This window comes from Polistes fuscatus, unplaced genomic scaffold (genome assembly GCF_010416935.1).
Source record: "Polistes fuscatus isolate 324 unplaced genomic scaffold, CU_Pfus_HIC Scaffold22, whole genome shotgun sequence".
Taxonomy (NCBI): Eukaryota; Metazoa; Arthropoda; class Insecta; order Hymenoptera; family Vespidae; genus Polistes; species Polistes fuscatus.
Genome location: NW_025113099.1, coordinates 1,782,890 through 1,798,466, shown reverse-complemented (window position 1 = coordinate 1,798,466; position 15,577 = coordinate 1,782,890). Strand labels below are relative to the sequence as shown.

The 15,577-nt window shown below is 27.8% G+C and overlaps 4 protein-coding genes and 1 long non-coding RNA gene across 7 annotated transcripts; 2 read left to right on the top strand and 3 right to left on the bottom strand.

The window, feature by feature from the left end:
• Positions 1-1,196: 1,196 nt before the first annotated feature.
• On the bottom strand, positions 1,197-6,350 carry LOC122518023 (protein shuttle craft). Of its 3 annotated transcripts, none has more exons than XM_043636668.1 (11): positions 6,228-6,350; positions 4,940-5,709; positions 4,322-4,864; positions 4,063-4,236; positions 3,587-3,976; positions 3,213-3,494; positions 2,833-3,123; positions 2,266-2,729; positions 1,648-2,178; positions 1,451-1,557; positions 1,197-1,362 (listed from the first exon to the last, which is right to left on the bottom strand). In XM_043636668.1, exons 2-11 carry the CDS (start codon positions 5,679-5,681, stop codon positions 1,245-1,247), a joined length of 3,642 nt encoding a protein of 1,213 aa, XP_043492603.1. In that variant the 5' UTR covers positions 5,682-5,709; positions 6,228-6,350; the 3' UTR covers positions 1,197-1,244. The 3 variants fall into 3 exon arrangements, with proteins under 3 accessions (XP_043492603.1, XP_043492605.1, XP_043492604.1); XM_043636670.1 differs by having other exon boundaries at positions 4,940-5,544; XM_043636669.1 differs by lacking the exon at positions 6,228-6,350 and having other exon boundaries at positions 4,940-5,266; positions 5,372-6,221.
• A 133-nt stretch (positions 6,351-6,483) lies between these two features.
• Positions 6,484-7,572, top strand: LOC122518024 (V-type proton ATPase subunit F). The gene is made up of 5 exons (XM_043636672.1): positions 6,484-6,648; positions 6,764-6,845; positions 6,967-7,049; positions 7,154-7,276; positions 7,355-7,572. Exons 1-5 carry the CDS (start codon positions 6,595-6,597, stop codon positions 7,382-7,384), a joined length of 372 nt encoding a protein of 123 aa, XP_043492607.1. The 5' UTR covers positions 6,484-6,594; the 3' UTR covers positions 7,385-7,572.
• A 690-nt stretch (positions 7,573-8,262) lies between these two features.
• Positions 8,263-9,296, bottom strand: LOC122518021 (protein THEM6-like). Its single transcript, XM_043636667.1, has 3 exons — positions 9,013-9,296; positions 8,646-8,860; positions 8,263-8,554 (listed from the first exon to the last, which is right to left on the bottom strand). The coding sequence occupies exons 1-3, from the start codon at positions 9,149-9,151 to the stop codon at positions 8,318-8,320; spliced, it is 591 nt and encodes a 196-aa protein (XP_043492602.1). The 5' UTR covers positions 9,152-9,296; the 3' UTR covers positions 8,263-8,317.
• On the top strand, positions 9,053-9,460 carry LOC122518022. Its single transcript, XR_006303962.1, has 2 exons — positions 9,053-9,142; positions 9,232-9,460. It is a non-coding gene; the product is annotated as an uncharacterized LOC122518022 (long non-coding RNA).
• Positions 9,461-12,468: 3,008 nt separating this feature from the next.
• Positions 12,469-15,512, bottom strand: LOC122517909 (protein THEM6-like). The gene is made up of 4 exons (XM_043636526.1): positions 15,356-15,512; positions 14,274-14,488; positions 13,404-13,589; positions 12,469-12,636 (listed from the first exon to the last, which is right to left on the bottom strand). Exons 1-4 carry the CDS (start codon positions 15,510-15,512, stop codon positions 12,469-12,471), a joined length of 726 nt encoding a protein of 241 aa, XP_043492461.1.
• Positions 15,513-15,577: the final 65 nt, after the last annotated feature.

The following is a 15,577-nucleotide window of genomic DNA, read 5'->3' as shown; positions in this document are numbered from 1 at the left end:
ACTACTAAGAAACTTTAATAATTAACGTTACTGATAAATCACAACAATTATATTATGAAAGACAATTGCAAAAAATAAAAGAAATAATTAGAAATGACTTGTGCTTTTTACACATCGTTGCGAGATAAAATAAATGATTATCGAAAAGTACAAGAATTTAGTACGAATGAATTCCATAGAAGTATATAATACTTTCCAAACAAATATTTAAAACATTATTATTAATTGCAATTACAAAATCATACACAGAAAAAAAAAATATATATATATATATTCGATCTCTTAATTCACCAAGATTTATTGTCTCGCTTTAATACATTTTTTTACGATTTTTTTGTTTGTTAAGAGAAAACAGTAATGTGAAATTCTACAAGGATATTTATTGGAATGATGAATAAACTCGTACAAGTCTTTTGTCAAGCATATCACACTACAATTATTTTTATTCATATAACTTTGTTTTTTTGTTTTGTATTATTTTTATATTTTTTTCCTTACTTTCACTCAATTTATTGGAAAGTAGAAATACATACTTTCTACTTTCAAATACACAGTATAGAAATTTTATATGACAAGCATAGAGCTACATGTAAAACAGAAATATTATTCTTTTAAAAAAAAATTACTTATTATACTAAACAGATTTTTTTTATGCATTTTTATCTGTGCATTCACTATATAATTCATTTATTTAATTTGACTATATCGTAATGAATAATTTTATTTTATGCATAAATGTACTACTATAAGAAAATTTGTTTGATTATATATATATATGTACTAATTATGTTTTAAGATTTCTACGATTTCTGTTTAACTTATATATATATATACCCATTAAACGTATTCTTGTAAAACATTGTTAATTTTTATGATACTTATTTGATTGTATTAACGTTTGTCCAATTAAAAGAAATTTCTAAATTCAATCCTCTATTCAAAAAAAGAGACATATTTTTAAAAAGTATGATTCTAAATTGAATGAATAACAAACTGTACAATCAAACAATTCTTCGCAGTATTTTGATCAATTAATTTTCAAAAAATGCATTTTTATAGATATATATATATATAATATGAAATTAATAAATCCATTATTAATTCTTCTTAAAAATAATTAGTTTGAATTCACAAACATATTACTATATTTAATTTTTTTGTTTGTTTGTTTTAAATTATAGAAAAAATACGTAAAAATGAACTATGTATTGAATATATAAATAGTACCTGTTTGTTAATAATTTTTAATAACCTTTATAATAGAAATAATCTATTTCTGGTTCTGGTTCTGGTGATCTTGAAGAAGTCGATGGAGTTGGTACAGTTTGTTGATTTCTTTTTACAGGTAATGCTAAGATTGTCCTAAAATATCAATGGATTATTATAATTAAATATTAGCGCAATAATTATACTTTATTTTATAAAATAAAATATAAATATGCGAACTTACTTTATCGAACTGTTGGCTTTTGTAGTATTCAATATCGGGCCTGGAACTTTTCTTTGTCCATTGTTTCTTTGCACAATTTCTAATAAACTATAACTTGGTAGCCAACACTAAAGTATAATCCAGAAATAAACAAAAATATATATATATATATATAGTTTATTATAACAATAACGAAAGAGAAAGGAAGGGAATATTACCTTATCTTTTACAGCAGTAGCAACAACATTTCTTTTCGGCTCCAGATCATATGCTTGGCTTTCGCAACCAAAATGTTCGCAAGATTCATGAATGAAACGACGCTTATCTCTGTTCATACTATCAAACGAATAACTTCTTGATTTCTGTTTCGAAGTCTTTGCAAGCTGCACTAATTCTGTTAATTTGTCATGAACCATTTGACAAAAATGAGGATCTTTTTTTGCCCATTGTTTCATATAATCAGTATATCTCGGCATTAATTTTCCACTTAAATCCGGATTAACAATTTGAAGTCCTAATGCTAATCTTCTATTACGTTCTATTAATTTACATTCATCGCTACATTCGAGAATTTTCAATTGATTTTGTTTCTTTGCTCCTGGTCCAAAAAGTTCTTCTAAATCAACAGAATGACCTAGTTGCATGTCAGCCATTTTACTAGCTAAAATGTTGCTGGTTATTCTTTGATATTCTCGCGAATTTTCTTCGCATACTCTGGTCGTACTTCTATGTCCACATTGACACGTTACCTAAAAATATAATTTTATTATATATAATTTTTATTATTTTATTTTTTTTTTAATTATATTAAATATAATTTTTATTATTTTACGTACTTTAACCATTTCTTTACAAGGTATATCAGGACATTTTCCCTCGTGACATGGAGCTGCACATATATGCCCGCATAATTCTCTTAATGTATTACATGGTTGAACACATTGCTGTCCTGGCTTTTCACATGATCCAGGATGGCATATAGTTATACATTTATGTCTTCCACAGGACAAAGGCTTATTGCACATTAAGCCACATGAAATTTCATTAAAATAACATGGAACAGCTTTTCTAAGTTCGTGCTTGCCATAACACCATTTTTCAGTAAGATAAGTACATGGAGGACATGACGATTCACTGTGACAATTATGAAATACTTCATGACCACAAGAATGATCACGTGAACAAGGTCTATCACAAATGGGTCTTCTAGTTCCACAGGGTACAGGTGGATATATTACAGCTGTACCACATTCACAATATAATTCATCAAAACTACTACGCCAGCAAGGTTGGCACCTACCTAAATTAAAACATTTTTCATTAAAAAATCTTGACAATTCTTAATAAATGTTTAATTTAATATAGGATTATTTGATTTTAAACATTTGCAAAAATATTTGTACCTTTATGGCAGGTTTGTTCACATTTATGTCTACCGCAACTTAATGTTTTAGAACAAGGTAAAGGACAAATATGTTCAAGATCAATGCAACACATTTGATTACACTTATGTTTTCCGCAAGATCTCTTTTTAATACATTTCTTTTCACAACGTGCATCATCCGCCTTGGTCGTTAAATCTTTACATTGTATTTCTCTATCCATATTACCGCAACGGCATTTAACGTCCGTTGTTAAATCGCATTCAGGACAATCTCCTTGATGACACTTTACCTTGCATGTGTGTGGGTTACCTTTAATAAAAAATAGAATATGAATTATTGTTATATATCTTAGAAAGTATATAGGGAGTGAGAAATAATAAAATGATTACAATACTTACTGGGCTGACCACAATTAAGACGTTTAGAACATATTTCATCGCAAGTTGGAATTGGATCTAAACAAGATTTTCTTTCATCTGACAATGGTGTTCGTCCACAGCAGCATGTAGTAATTTTATCAGGTGTAAATGCACAAGGCTCGCATGAGTTCGAATGACAAGGTTTTTTGCATTTATGATTTCCACAATCTAATACCTTATTACAAGTATTTTCACAGGAATATGTTGAAGATACGTCAGATTGACAAGTTACATCTCTTTTACTGTTTCCACAATAACATTCTATAATAAAGAATTCGCGAAAATATAAGCACATATATATACATATATAATTTTTCAATATATATTATTATTATTAAATAATGTTAAATTACCTTGCTGTATAATTTTATCACAAGGTTCGCATTCCCCATGATGACATTTTTTTTCACACGTATGTTCTCCGCAATTCAATATTTTACCACAAATAGAATCGCAGAGTAACAGTGTTAATGTACAGCATTGTATCGTTTGTGATGTTTTACCACAACCACAATTTTTTGTTACCATTGCTATACATGATGGACAAGATCCTGGATGACACAGCAAAGTACATTTATGAGGGCAGTTGTTTTTGACTCGAGATCTCCCACAAACTTCACCACAAGAATGAGCCATATCTCTGCGATTCCATTCAGGCATTTTTGTTTTTCCACAGAAACAAAAATATTCTTCAGGAATCATGGTGCTCACATTTTGGCACGCGGGACATCTCCATCCGTTTTCTGCAAAAAAAGAAACGAAAAAAGTTAAATAACTTATTAATATTGTTTGCAATTGAAATTATTTGTATAAAAAAAAAAGAGAGTACCTGCTTGGGAAGATTTTGCCCATTTTTTTATACACTTTAAATGTAAAACATGATAACAATTGGAACAAGACCAAATGTAATCATTTTGCTTTATATATTCGCAGCATACTAAACATTCTAATTGTCCTCTATTTAACTGATCTGTTAATCTTTCTCTCTGACTTGCATCATCATCTGTAAAAAAATTAGTTACTATTCGATTAGTAAATTGATAAAAGTAGGAAATAATTTTTTTAATTGAGAAATAATGTATCGTTACCTTCGTGTTTTTTATTCGGCTTTCGTTTAGGAATATTACTTTTATCACTGTTTTCTCCCTTTTGTCTCCAATTAACAACTTCTACCTCTTTAGTTTCTTGATTTATATCTTTGTTTTTATATTTATCCTTATTAGTATCTACTTTATTTTCTTCATGTCTCTCCTTGTAATTATTATATTCCTGATAATTACTTTTCCTCTCACGATAATTATTTTCATATCTACCAATTTTGCGATCATTTGAAACTTTTCTACCATATTTAGCAGGAATACGTTGTGTTCCAAAATTAGTATTATGGCGTTGATAATTACTTCTACTCAATTGTTCATAATTTTGACTTGTAGTTCCACTAGCATCTGTATTTTCTTTATCAGCTTTCACTTGATCACCAGTTTCATGTTCTTCTTCGATATTAGATATATTAGTTTTATTGGCATTGACATTTGCATCAACATTCATAAATTTGTCATTCTTCTGAGTTTCATCGGTGGTTGCATTATTTCTAGGATTATAAAACATACCTCCTCCTGCCTCTTCAGAAGCTAAAATAAAATTTTTAAGTTATTTATATTATTTGTTTCGTCATTATACATGTGTATATAAGCATCACCACTTACTATTTGGATATTTTCTATAATTTCTGCCGTGTTGAGTTTTATAGGAATTTTGAAATGAATTTCTTTGTCTAAAGTTATAATCCTGCGTTTCTTTGTATTTGTATGAATTATTTTTCTTCGCATTATATTTCTTATTCTTATATTTGCTCGCATTATCAGAAGCATAAGTTTCTTGCGGTAAATTAGCTTTAGAATCTTCCGAATTAGAAACATGTAGACTTGCATTAGTTTGATTTGTGTAATTTTTAATTCCATGCGGTACAAATTCATTTGCAGTAGGATGCAAATTGGAATGTTCGACAATGCTACTATTGTTGCGAGTAGCATCTTTAGAAAATTCATATTTATTGTTATCTCTATAATTCTTAACACGTTTCCCTTGTCGATTGCTTTGATAATAATGAGCTGGCATATTCTGTGACCTACTGTTACCTTGACAGTCTTGTGCGCTGCCTGTCGCATTTAAGTAATCTGGGCAAGCGTCTCTTAAAGGCATTGAATTTAATGAACTCGATGAAAAATTAGGATCCGCTTGACACGAAGCAATATGCTGTTCACTTTGTCCCAACATCATTGAAGTATTTTGCGAATATGGTGCATGAGTACTATGGAAAAAAACGTTGCTCCCATTACTGGGATAAAAAGTCCAACTTTCTAGATTATGTATGGCACTATTTTGACCCGAATAAAAAAAATAATTTGAATCTTCAGGTTCGTGACATGAGCCATCCCAAGTGGCCATACTGTTTGAAGGAATCGAATATCGCCTCCTTTTAAGAATAAACGGAATTTAATTTTATATGTATATATATATATATGTTATTTTCAACTTTTCAAATCCTTTATTTATCAACAAAATTGCAGACAATTAATTGGCAGTGATTAAAACAGACCTGACTCCTAATCGACGTGTCGAACACTTTAATACTACCTTTTTTTTTTTTTCTTTCTTTACAACTAATATTTTTATCTCTATACGTTGTTACGAAAAATTGTGCAACGCGAAACTAACTCTAATACTTCCTACTTTATTTAACTGTACTCCGAATAACCAGGAAAGATAAAGGAGATTTCGATGCTTCGTATAAGTCAAACTTTCTAGTGAAGTTATGTAGTAATAAAGACGAAGGTAAAGAGACCAATTGTATTTATCCCCTATCCTACTTAACAATTTTTTTTTTCTTCCTCAATTGATTCGGTCGAACTACAGGATAGGATTATTATTGCTTATATTATATTAATGGCTAAATTACGTCTACAAAATAATTTAACATTACTTAAAACTTACCTTACGATCTATTGGATAAATTGAACTTTTGTATTAATTAATTACCTAATACTAGAAATGTCGAAGATATTAGATTCATTCTACGGTTAAAGAGATTGGTTTAAGGTGATATAGAATGAAAGACAAACGTACAAATAGATATTTGCAAATGCGCCATTTCATTCAATTGCACATGTGGATCAGCTTTATATCAACAATCGATCCCATTGGACGAATTATTGCACGTGACTTTTGATACATTTAACATCTAAACGAAATAGGTGTGATACTGTCAGCTGACTTTACAGTACTCGATCACATTTATCATCGATTTTATTATTATTCTTATTTTTATTCTCCAAATATTTTCTAATTTATTTTAACAACAATGACACTTCATTCAGCTGGTAAGGGTAAACTTCTAGCAGTGATAGGAGATGAGGTAAATTATTGATCTTTTTCTTACGGTTCAATTTTATTTACAACACGTATGACATGCTGTAAATTTTTAACATTTTATTGCAATTATTTATCATTTATCATATTCATTTTTTCAGGATACTTGTGTAGGATTCTTACTGGGTGGTGTTGGTGAAATTAATAAACATCGTCAACCCAATTTCATGGTTGTCGATAAAAGTATATAGTATTTTTTATAATTGTAACTTTTGTTTTTATCGTTATACGTAACAGAGTAATTAATTACCTTCTATGAGATATATTGCTGTATACCTACTGAGAAAGAAAATATATTTTGTAGATACACCGGAGAGCGAAATAGAGGATACTTTTAAGCGTTTTATCAAAAGAGATGACATTGACATTATTCTCATTAATCAAAATGTGAGTAATTTAAGTGTTATCTTATGACACGAAGACAAATAATACATTACTTATTTGTTCTTATTTCTTTCGACAAAGCATTGTTATTAACTAATACATTTTAGGTCGCCGAAATGATTAGACATGTTATCGACAGTCATACTCAGCCTATACCTTCTGTATTAGAAATTCCTAGTAAAGATCATCCTTACGATGCTAGTAAAGATTCTATTCTAAGACGTGCTAAGGTATGATCGGTTAATATCTCATCACTAAATATTAAAACAAATTTATATATCGATAACATATTTTCTTTTCTTTCTCAGGGAATGTTCAATCCAGAAGATATACATTAGAACTATATCAGGTTTAAATAAAAGAAAAGATATAAATCAATTAAATATTCGAATTGTATAATATGAGAATTCTACAAATGTTATCATCATTTCTGTTTTAATAATAAGAATAGAAATGTATATATACAGCATTCCACGATTTATGTTGTATTTAGAAGAAAAAATTATAATAGTATACTGAAATCTAATCAATCATATTTATTTCTAATTACTGGAATCTTAAAATGTAATTATGTTCTATAGTAAATATTAATTCACGTTTAATTATCATGTTATGAATCAAATAAAAAAGGTATATTATTAAAAAATTAAAATTTTAGCAAATTACAGAACTTAATATTTTCCGGTAGTTTTTTACTTTAAAAATATCGACAGTCGGTAATTGCAGTTTTCTACATTTACAACACCGACTGTCGGTAATAGTAGATTTCTAATTAATTTTACTCTACGTCGGTAATGCTTTAATTAAGGTTACCGACGATTAGTATTATTAAAGTAGAAATTTTCATTAACAACGATCGATGTTTTTAAAATAGGAACCTACTATTACTGACGGTCGATATTTACCGTTACCGACGGTGAGTATGATAAATGTAGAGCACTGCAATTACCGATATGGTGCTTAGCCGGCCTGCCATTACAGTGGCTTTTGCGATTATTATTTTCAGGTCGATGAGCCACTATAGTGGCTCACTATTATTTACAGTGGAAACTTCGTAAGTTTCTTTTATTTGTTTGTATCGAAAGAAACGTTATAAGTATAAAATTAATATAAATGTATTTAATAAAATATAAGTACATATAAAATAATATAAATATATATAATATAATATATAATAATGATTATAGCAAAAAATATAATCAACATATAACTTCCCAAAATTTAGTGAACATTTTCATAGAATAAAATTTAAAAAAAAAAAGAAAGTATTTCTAATCCTTCTTTCTAAGTAACTTAGAAGAATGTTCCATCGATTCTATCCACGATTGAAAATCTTTCGTCAGTTCTGGTAAATGTATTTCAGGTTCAACTTTTTTTATGAATTCTGATAACGGTACTTTAATTCCGATCGGTGTAGCTTTAATGAAAATGACTGTGTGAATGAAGTTATTTCGTGGATTTACGAACTTGTGTTCATAATATAAATGTTTCTCGTCAAAATGAACCAACTGTAATAAAATATCGTATCGTTTTATCATGAAAATCTGATGATATATAAATTTACATTTAATATTTATAAAAATTTGTCGATTATTTTACCTTTGTTACAATTTTATATACCATGAGAAACGGTACCGGCCGTCGATACCTTGTGCATGAACCACTTAGGACTGCATTGATTTTTTCTTTTCTCATCGTATCGAACAAATTAGTTTGGATGTAGTTATCAAAACGAGCAAAATCTATTTCACGCAGATATCTTGCATTATTCATATGTGAACACACTGCATCCAAGTCTTGTGTAGTACAAATACCTGTACACAATCATATCAAAATATTTAAATCAAATGATTATTCATTTTATTCTATCAATGCCACGTCAATGATTACGTAAATAAATATACACATGAATTTCGTAAAAGTAAATGATTCTTAAGAAAATTTGTATAATTAAATAAATGCTTACCATAAATGGACGTTTCTTCTGTAAGTTTAACTTTATTTTTAAAACATTTAGCCCAAATGAACGTGAATATTAGTCTGAAGAAATAATTCAAATCGAACGTAAAATAAATAACAAAAAGAAACGTTACGAGGTAAAACATTTTATTATAGAATTTTTCGAAAAATATTCGGATAATAGAGGAAACACTTAATTACAGAAGAAATAATATTTTATTTATAGAAGAAATTACGAAAAACAAAGCATGACTTTCACGTGCCGTTGATGGAACTATACTGATTGTTTCGAATATAGGCTTACAAACAACCAACCAAATGATTCATTATGTTAACATATTCAAAAAAAAATGTGGCATTGCGTATTAGGCTATTGCCTAACGATGGGTTTTTGTATCTTTTCGTTTATATCTTTTATGATGTTTAGGTGATAAATGTTAATGGGAATAACTAATTATTTTTGCTTGTTTATTATTATTATTATACTTGGTATTTTAACAAAGAATTTTAATATATATATAATATTATATATAATATAATATATAATAATATATTAATATTTATTTATATTATATTTTCCACGTCGAATTGGTATAATAAATTTTTCCCATAGCAAACCTGTAAAAGGAAGGAAGAGTAATAAAGAATAATTAATATTTCATTAAAAAAATGTATATTTATAAATATTGCATATTTAGTTAAATAAATTAAATACATATATATATATTTTTATTAAAAAAAAGATGATGTCCAAATATTTTATGCGAATAGACGAACCGTCCGATGATCGATAACAAAATTAATTGATTTAAAAAGAGAAAAAAAAAAGAAATAAACGAATAACATTTGTTGAAAAAATGGATATTAATTTTTTGTAAATTCTTTATTTTCTATGATTTTCTGGACGACAACATCGAGAATATATTCACAACGTAATAATAATTTTCTTACAGAACGGTCTAGATATACAATAACAAAGCGTGTTTCGCTATTCGCTATTATTATTATTATTCATTTTCTATAATTCATTATTTTTTTCTCCCATTAATTATTTCTCTAAACGAACTATGGATTTCGTCGATTGTGCTTAATATTGAAATTCATTCTATCGAGTATAAATAAACGATAGATTAAAAAACTAAATTCGCCAGATTTTCTTGTTCTTTTTTTTATGTTCAACGGGTGCGATTTAGCAGAATTAAAATATATATATATATATAAAGAAAACAGTGAATAAAAAGCGAAAAGGTTTTTTGTAAACATTAACTTCGATTTATTGTTAAAAATATCTTTTATATTTTCGACTATTCGGGATCTCGAAAAATATCTTTTCTTATCTTTTCTTCATCGTTATATTATTCAAATAGTTTTTCACAGAAATTTATTTGTTATCTCGCACGAAAAAAGAACAATTATTTTCTTTTTTAAATAAATTAATGTATAATGGTTTTTATATAAGTGATTATTATTAACCCATTAATTACCAAATTTGTTGTTTTTCAAATTGTTGGCCGGATAAGTTGCATAAATATACACAAAAGATACACGCCAAGTTGTGTACGTAAAATTCCATAATCCCCAAATGGGGATCGTGGCAATTCTAATGGGTTAAGGTATATGTTTTAAAGATAAGAAAAGAACATCTATTACATTTGTGTGTCCTTGCGAAAATTGACCTTTAATCTTTTCGCTCCTGGCACCTTTTTTTTTTTCGAAATGATACGTAACGAAGATTAATCATTGAAATATTTTTTCAAAGAGAAATATTGTACATACTTTTTAAAATGATTAATAGTGATTCTAAATTATATATAGTATTTACGATCAATTTTGAAGATAAAATCATATTTCTAAATTGAACTTTCCTATATTATAAATTCTATAATACTATAAGCGTAAAACTCACGATAATCAATGCTTTGGTTTGATTAGTTTTTTTTTTTCTTTTCTTTTTTTTTCTTTTCAGTAGATCAGCTGTTTGTGAATTATTATTATAATATAGACGATGTTTCCGGTATAAAGATTAAAGTTCGTTTTAAATAAGAAAGGAAAAAAGAGATTGGAAAAAAAAAAATCTTACATACAATTGATAAAGAGCTCGTAGATATTACATAAATATATTTAAATTGATGCGTAAGTAATTTCATATCAATCCAATTAAATCCGTGAATAATAATAACATGTTATGATGAAAATGTATGTAAATATTACACCTTTTTCTCAGTCACAAATAACCCCCAACGAATCAAATATATATATATATGAATAATAATTATGAAAATGATCAAATTCGAAACATGAAATCAACTTGTAGATAAATATGTAAATAACTTAGGCCATTCTCGCGTAATCACACGTAATTATCGGTTCATATATAGATTTTCCTTTTTTTTTTTCCAAACATTTTTTCCAATACATTTACGTATAAGAGCGTTTTCAAAGTATGCGGATGTAACTTCAAGATCATATTGGGCATATGATTTGTATGAACTTTTTTTTTGTTCTTATTTTAGCGTACTGAAAGTACAATTGAAGTTACGTCTACATATTTTGAAATACTCCGAGTATACAGGATAAATAATCTTGAATTCTTGAAATCAACCATTGAAGGTATTTCGAGTGATCAATTAAGTCAAGTTTAAATATCCCATATATAATCACATGAGCAATACATAAAAGTAATTATTTTATGCCTCAAAGTTTCTAGGAAACATAGCGCATACATATTTATATACATACATATGTATTATTATATTATATATTATTTATAATACATATGTATACATATGTATTATAATATATTGCACATATCGGTGCTTGTTCGTTCATTCGTGTGTCATAAAACGATTGATAATTTTCGTTGAAAATAATTCACATCGCCACGAAGCATAATTTCATAATTCAAAAATGTGTCTTTTTTTTGTTTGCTCGTATAATATTCGGAACTCGAAGCAACAATAAGTATGTCTAAACATATCTTATATTTTAAATGTCTATTTGTAAATATTTGTTCCTTTTTTTTTTCGGTTGTCAAACAATAGCCCTGAGCAGAGTCGATTTAAAGCACCGTGTTATTATTTTCATTTATTTTTCCTTTTTTTTTCTTCTTTTTTCTTTTTTTTTTTTTTTTTACATATATACATAAATCGTATATATACACAATATATTTATGATTAATTGTAAAAGTGAGTAAACCAAAAAAAGATCGTAGAAAGACAAAATATGTTGAATTAAATTATTTCTTTTTATAAATATAGGAAGAATCTCATAAGTAAGATGAATTATCGGACGAATGAAGGAAGATTATTAATTCACTTGTTGACGTTGTTTTAAAAGAATGTAGATAACATATTACATACGCATTAGCACGGTGCTTTTTTTTTTAGTCACGTAATTTTGATTAAACAGTAGTCGTTACGTAGATAGTCGTTTCTGCGACACCAGTGGTCGCATTATCATTTTGTCAGCAAATCGACGGTGCCGTAGTCGTCGTCGTCGTCGTAGTCGTCATTGTTGTTGTTATGGTGTTTACCGTAGGTGTATTAGATTGTCGAAGAATCGCCGAAGATATTTCATTGCTTTCCAACCATCTTGCTACATCTGGGGGTATTTCTGGCCTCACATGAGTTACCTACAAAATTTTTATAGTATTTATAATTCAATATTTTATGACAATTGTGATATTTATGTAATAATGTTAATATAATATTAGTAAATAAATATCACAGGAAAGTTGTGGAAAGAAAAAATCAAAACATGATGATGTTCTGATTTTTGTTACCTTGTCCCCCCCTCCCTCCAACTTTCCTGTCATATCTATTTATCATTAATAATTTTTCATTTGAATGTGATAAACAATTAATTGACTTATAAATTATTATAATATTAATATAATATTTAGAAGGGATTATTAATTACGCAGAGGTATGGGTTGAAAAGTTTCGAGCCTAACGTAGAAACATTTTTTCGCTCAAACTTATTTTTATGAGAACAACAATTTCTTGCAACCCATTCTCGTATACAGAACGTATCTCTTAATATTATTTTTATAACAGAATATCCTTTAAACACAAAATGTTTCAACAAGTTACAAAAAACTGATTATCTTAATTGTAATTGGAATACAAATTGATGTATTTATTATGATTCTGATATTAAATATAATTAATTATATAAAATTAGTTATATGGTACTCTAAAGATTATACTTTAACAGAATAAACTTAATTTATTTCATCGATTAATTATTATATCACATATAAATGAAAAAAAGACATTGACACGTTGTTTATTATCGTTCGAGAAGAAATTGATTAAAAATCAATGATTTATAATCCAATGACGAATAACAAATTATACATTTATATAATATTGATTTTTTTGAAATTGGAAATATTACCTGTGTAACACCTGACTCGACGTTACCATTTTGTTTAACTCCTCGATCTACGAGAGTACCCATAACCGTTTCTGCACTGCAGTCTAAAAGTCTTTGCCTGCAGATAGCTATAGCTCGAATAAATCCATCATTTGGTGTGACAAAACGATGTTCCATAAAAATCGTTCTCTCGTCCCAATAGATGATCTAAAATTTAATCAGTTAAATTATTAAACAAGAAAAAAAAAACAACAATCACACCGCATTTTTGTGCAGAATTACATAATAATTCTAAAAAAATTCTGTTTGTTTTAATTAAAATCCCATTGCATAAACGATTTTGTTAAAAAAAAATATTTTAATTTTATAAATATCCGACACTTTGAAATCAATAATAAATAAATGTAGATTTTTGTATTATAATATCATTCCGTTTAAAGATATAAATTACAAACGAATTTCATTTCGGTATTTTATACGAGATTATTTGAGGGGGATTTTTTTTTTTAAATTTGTAGATATAAGTTTAGCATAAAAGACCGAAAATATTTGGGTTTATTATTATATATAAATATACTTCGTTTGTTCGATCAATATCATCGATATCATAGTTGAGATTCTTTTAAGTGGCTTTTTAAAAAAAAAAAAAAAAAGAAAAAGAGACAATATTTATTCAGAATTAAAGAGGAAGATTATTAAAGAGAGAACCGAGAATGAGAGAAATAAATGATGAAAAGAATATAAAAAGTAAAAACGAGAAGAAAAAAAAACAGAACAAAAAATAGCCATAATTTATATTTGCCCAACAGGTTCAAGAGAACTTTGAGGAGTTGAAAAATTGAAGAAAAGAAAAGAAAAAAAAAAGCAAATCGTGTCTGCATACATTCTCACCTTTGAAGTTATTTTATAAATTGTAAGAGGTTTGAGGAACCGACGATAACGTATCGTTGCAGCTCCTTGCACAACACCTGATCCTTGAGAGCAAATTTCACGATAGAGACCCGTCCGTTCGTAAAAGTCAGCCCGAGCAAAGTCCAGTTCTCGTAGGTATCTCGCATTGTTCATGTGATAAAGTAAAGTATCGACGTCAGTCGTAGTGCAAATACCTGAAAAAAGAAGAAAATAAAATGAACAAAATGTAATTCAAATAAAATGAGGAAAAATCGTATTTTTATTTTGACCCAGAAAAAATCTGAAAAATGAATGAAGATATGTTTTCATTCTTATCAATTATATTTTATATTATCGATACCCACAGCTGATTCTTTCTATAGGTCAAGGTTTTTATTACACGAGAAACATATGCAAGGCCGACAACACAAGCAATCGTAAGGATTCTCCTGGCTTGCTTGCTTGCTGCATTTTGCTTGTCTCTTCTTCCTGATCGATCGATGTTGCGAAATTAATATATTTCCAGTTGGATGTTTTTTCTTCTTTTTTTTTTCTCATCTCAAAAATAATAATAATAAAATAATCTCTTAATTAATAGAACACGTGTTATTTGTTCTTTGCATAATAAATTATTACATATTCATTTTGATCAATTGAATTGAGTTGTAAATAAAATGATAGTCGTCCTCGTGAATATTTTATCAAATCAGATTATCGTCAAGATTATTAGCCGACACAGTTTAATATGTTAAATATATTGTTTATTTGTTAAATAATTTGTTATAATTATATAATGAATTTGTTTTGTTTATAAATTCTAGGAAAATGTTATTTTTCTGCTTGAAAAGGAAAAAAATATTCTGACAATCGATCGATCGGAAAAATTGACAAATTTTAATGATTCTTTAATAAAAACAATAATAAAAAACAAAACGAAAGGAAACATTCTCGTAAATATTTTTGTTAATATTTCCTCGCGAGATTATGAGTGAAAAGAGAATAGATGAATAGAGTGAGAGAGAAAAAGAAAAAGAAAAAGAAATACTCGTTACTGGTTATTACTAGTAATCAAAAGTACATACCGTATACCGATGCTTCGTCAAGTATATGAATTTTCTTTTTACAGAATCTTGCTAGGAAGACTGTGAAGAACATACGAAGAAAATAATGAACTTCTACGAGTAAATGAAGGAGTACAACGGCACCGAGGACACCGGCTAAAACCCAACAAGTTATCATCCTAATAATTGTCGTCCTTGCTTCAAAAATTGTCTGTTGTCCTGCTGCTGTAGCTGCTGTAACTG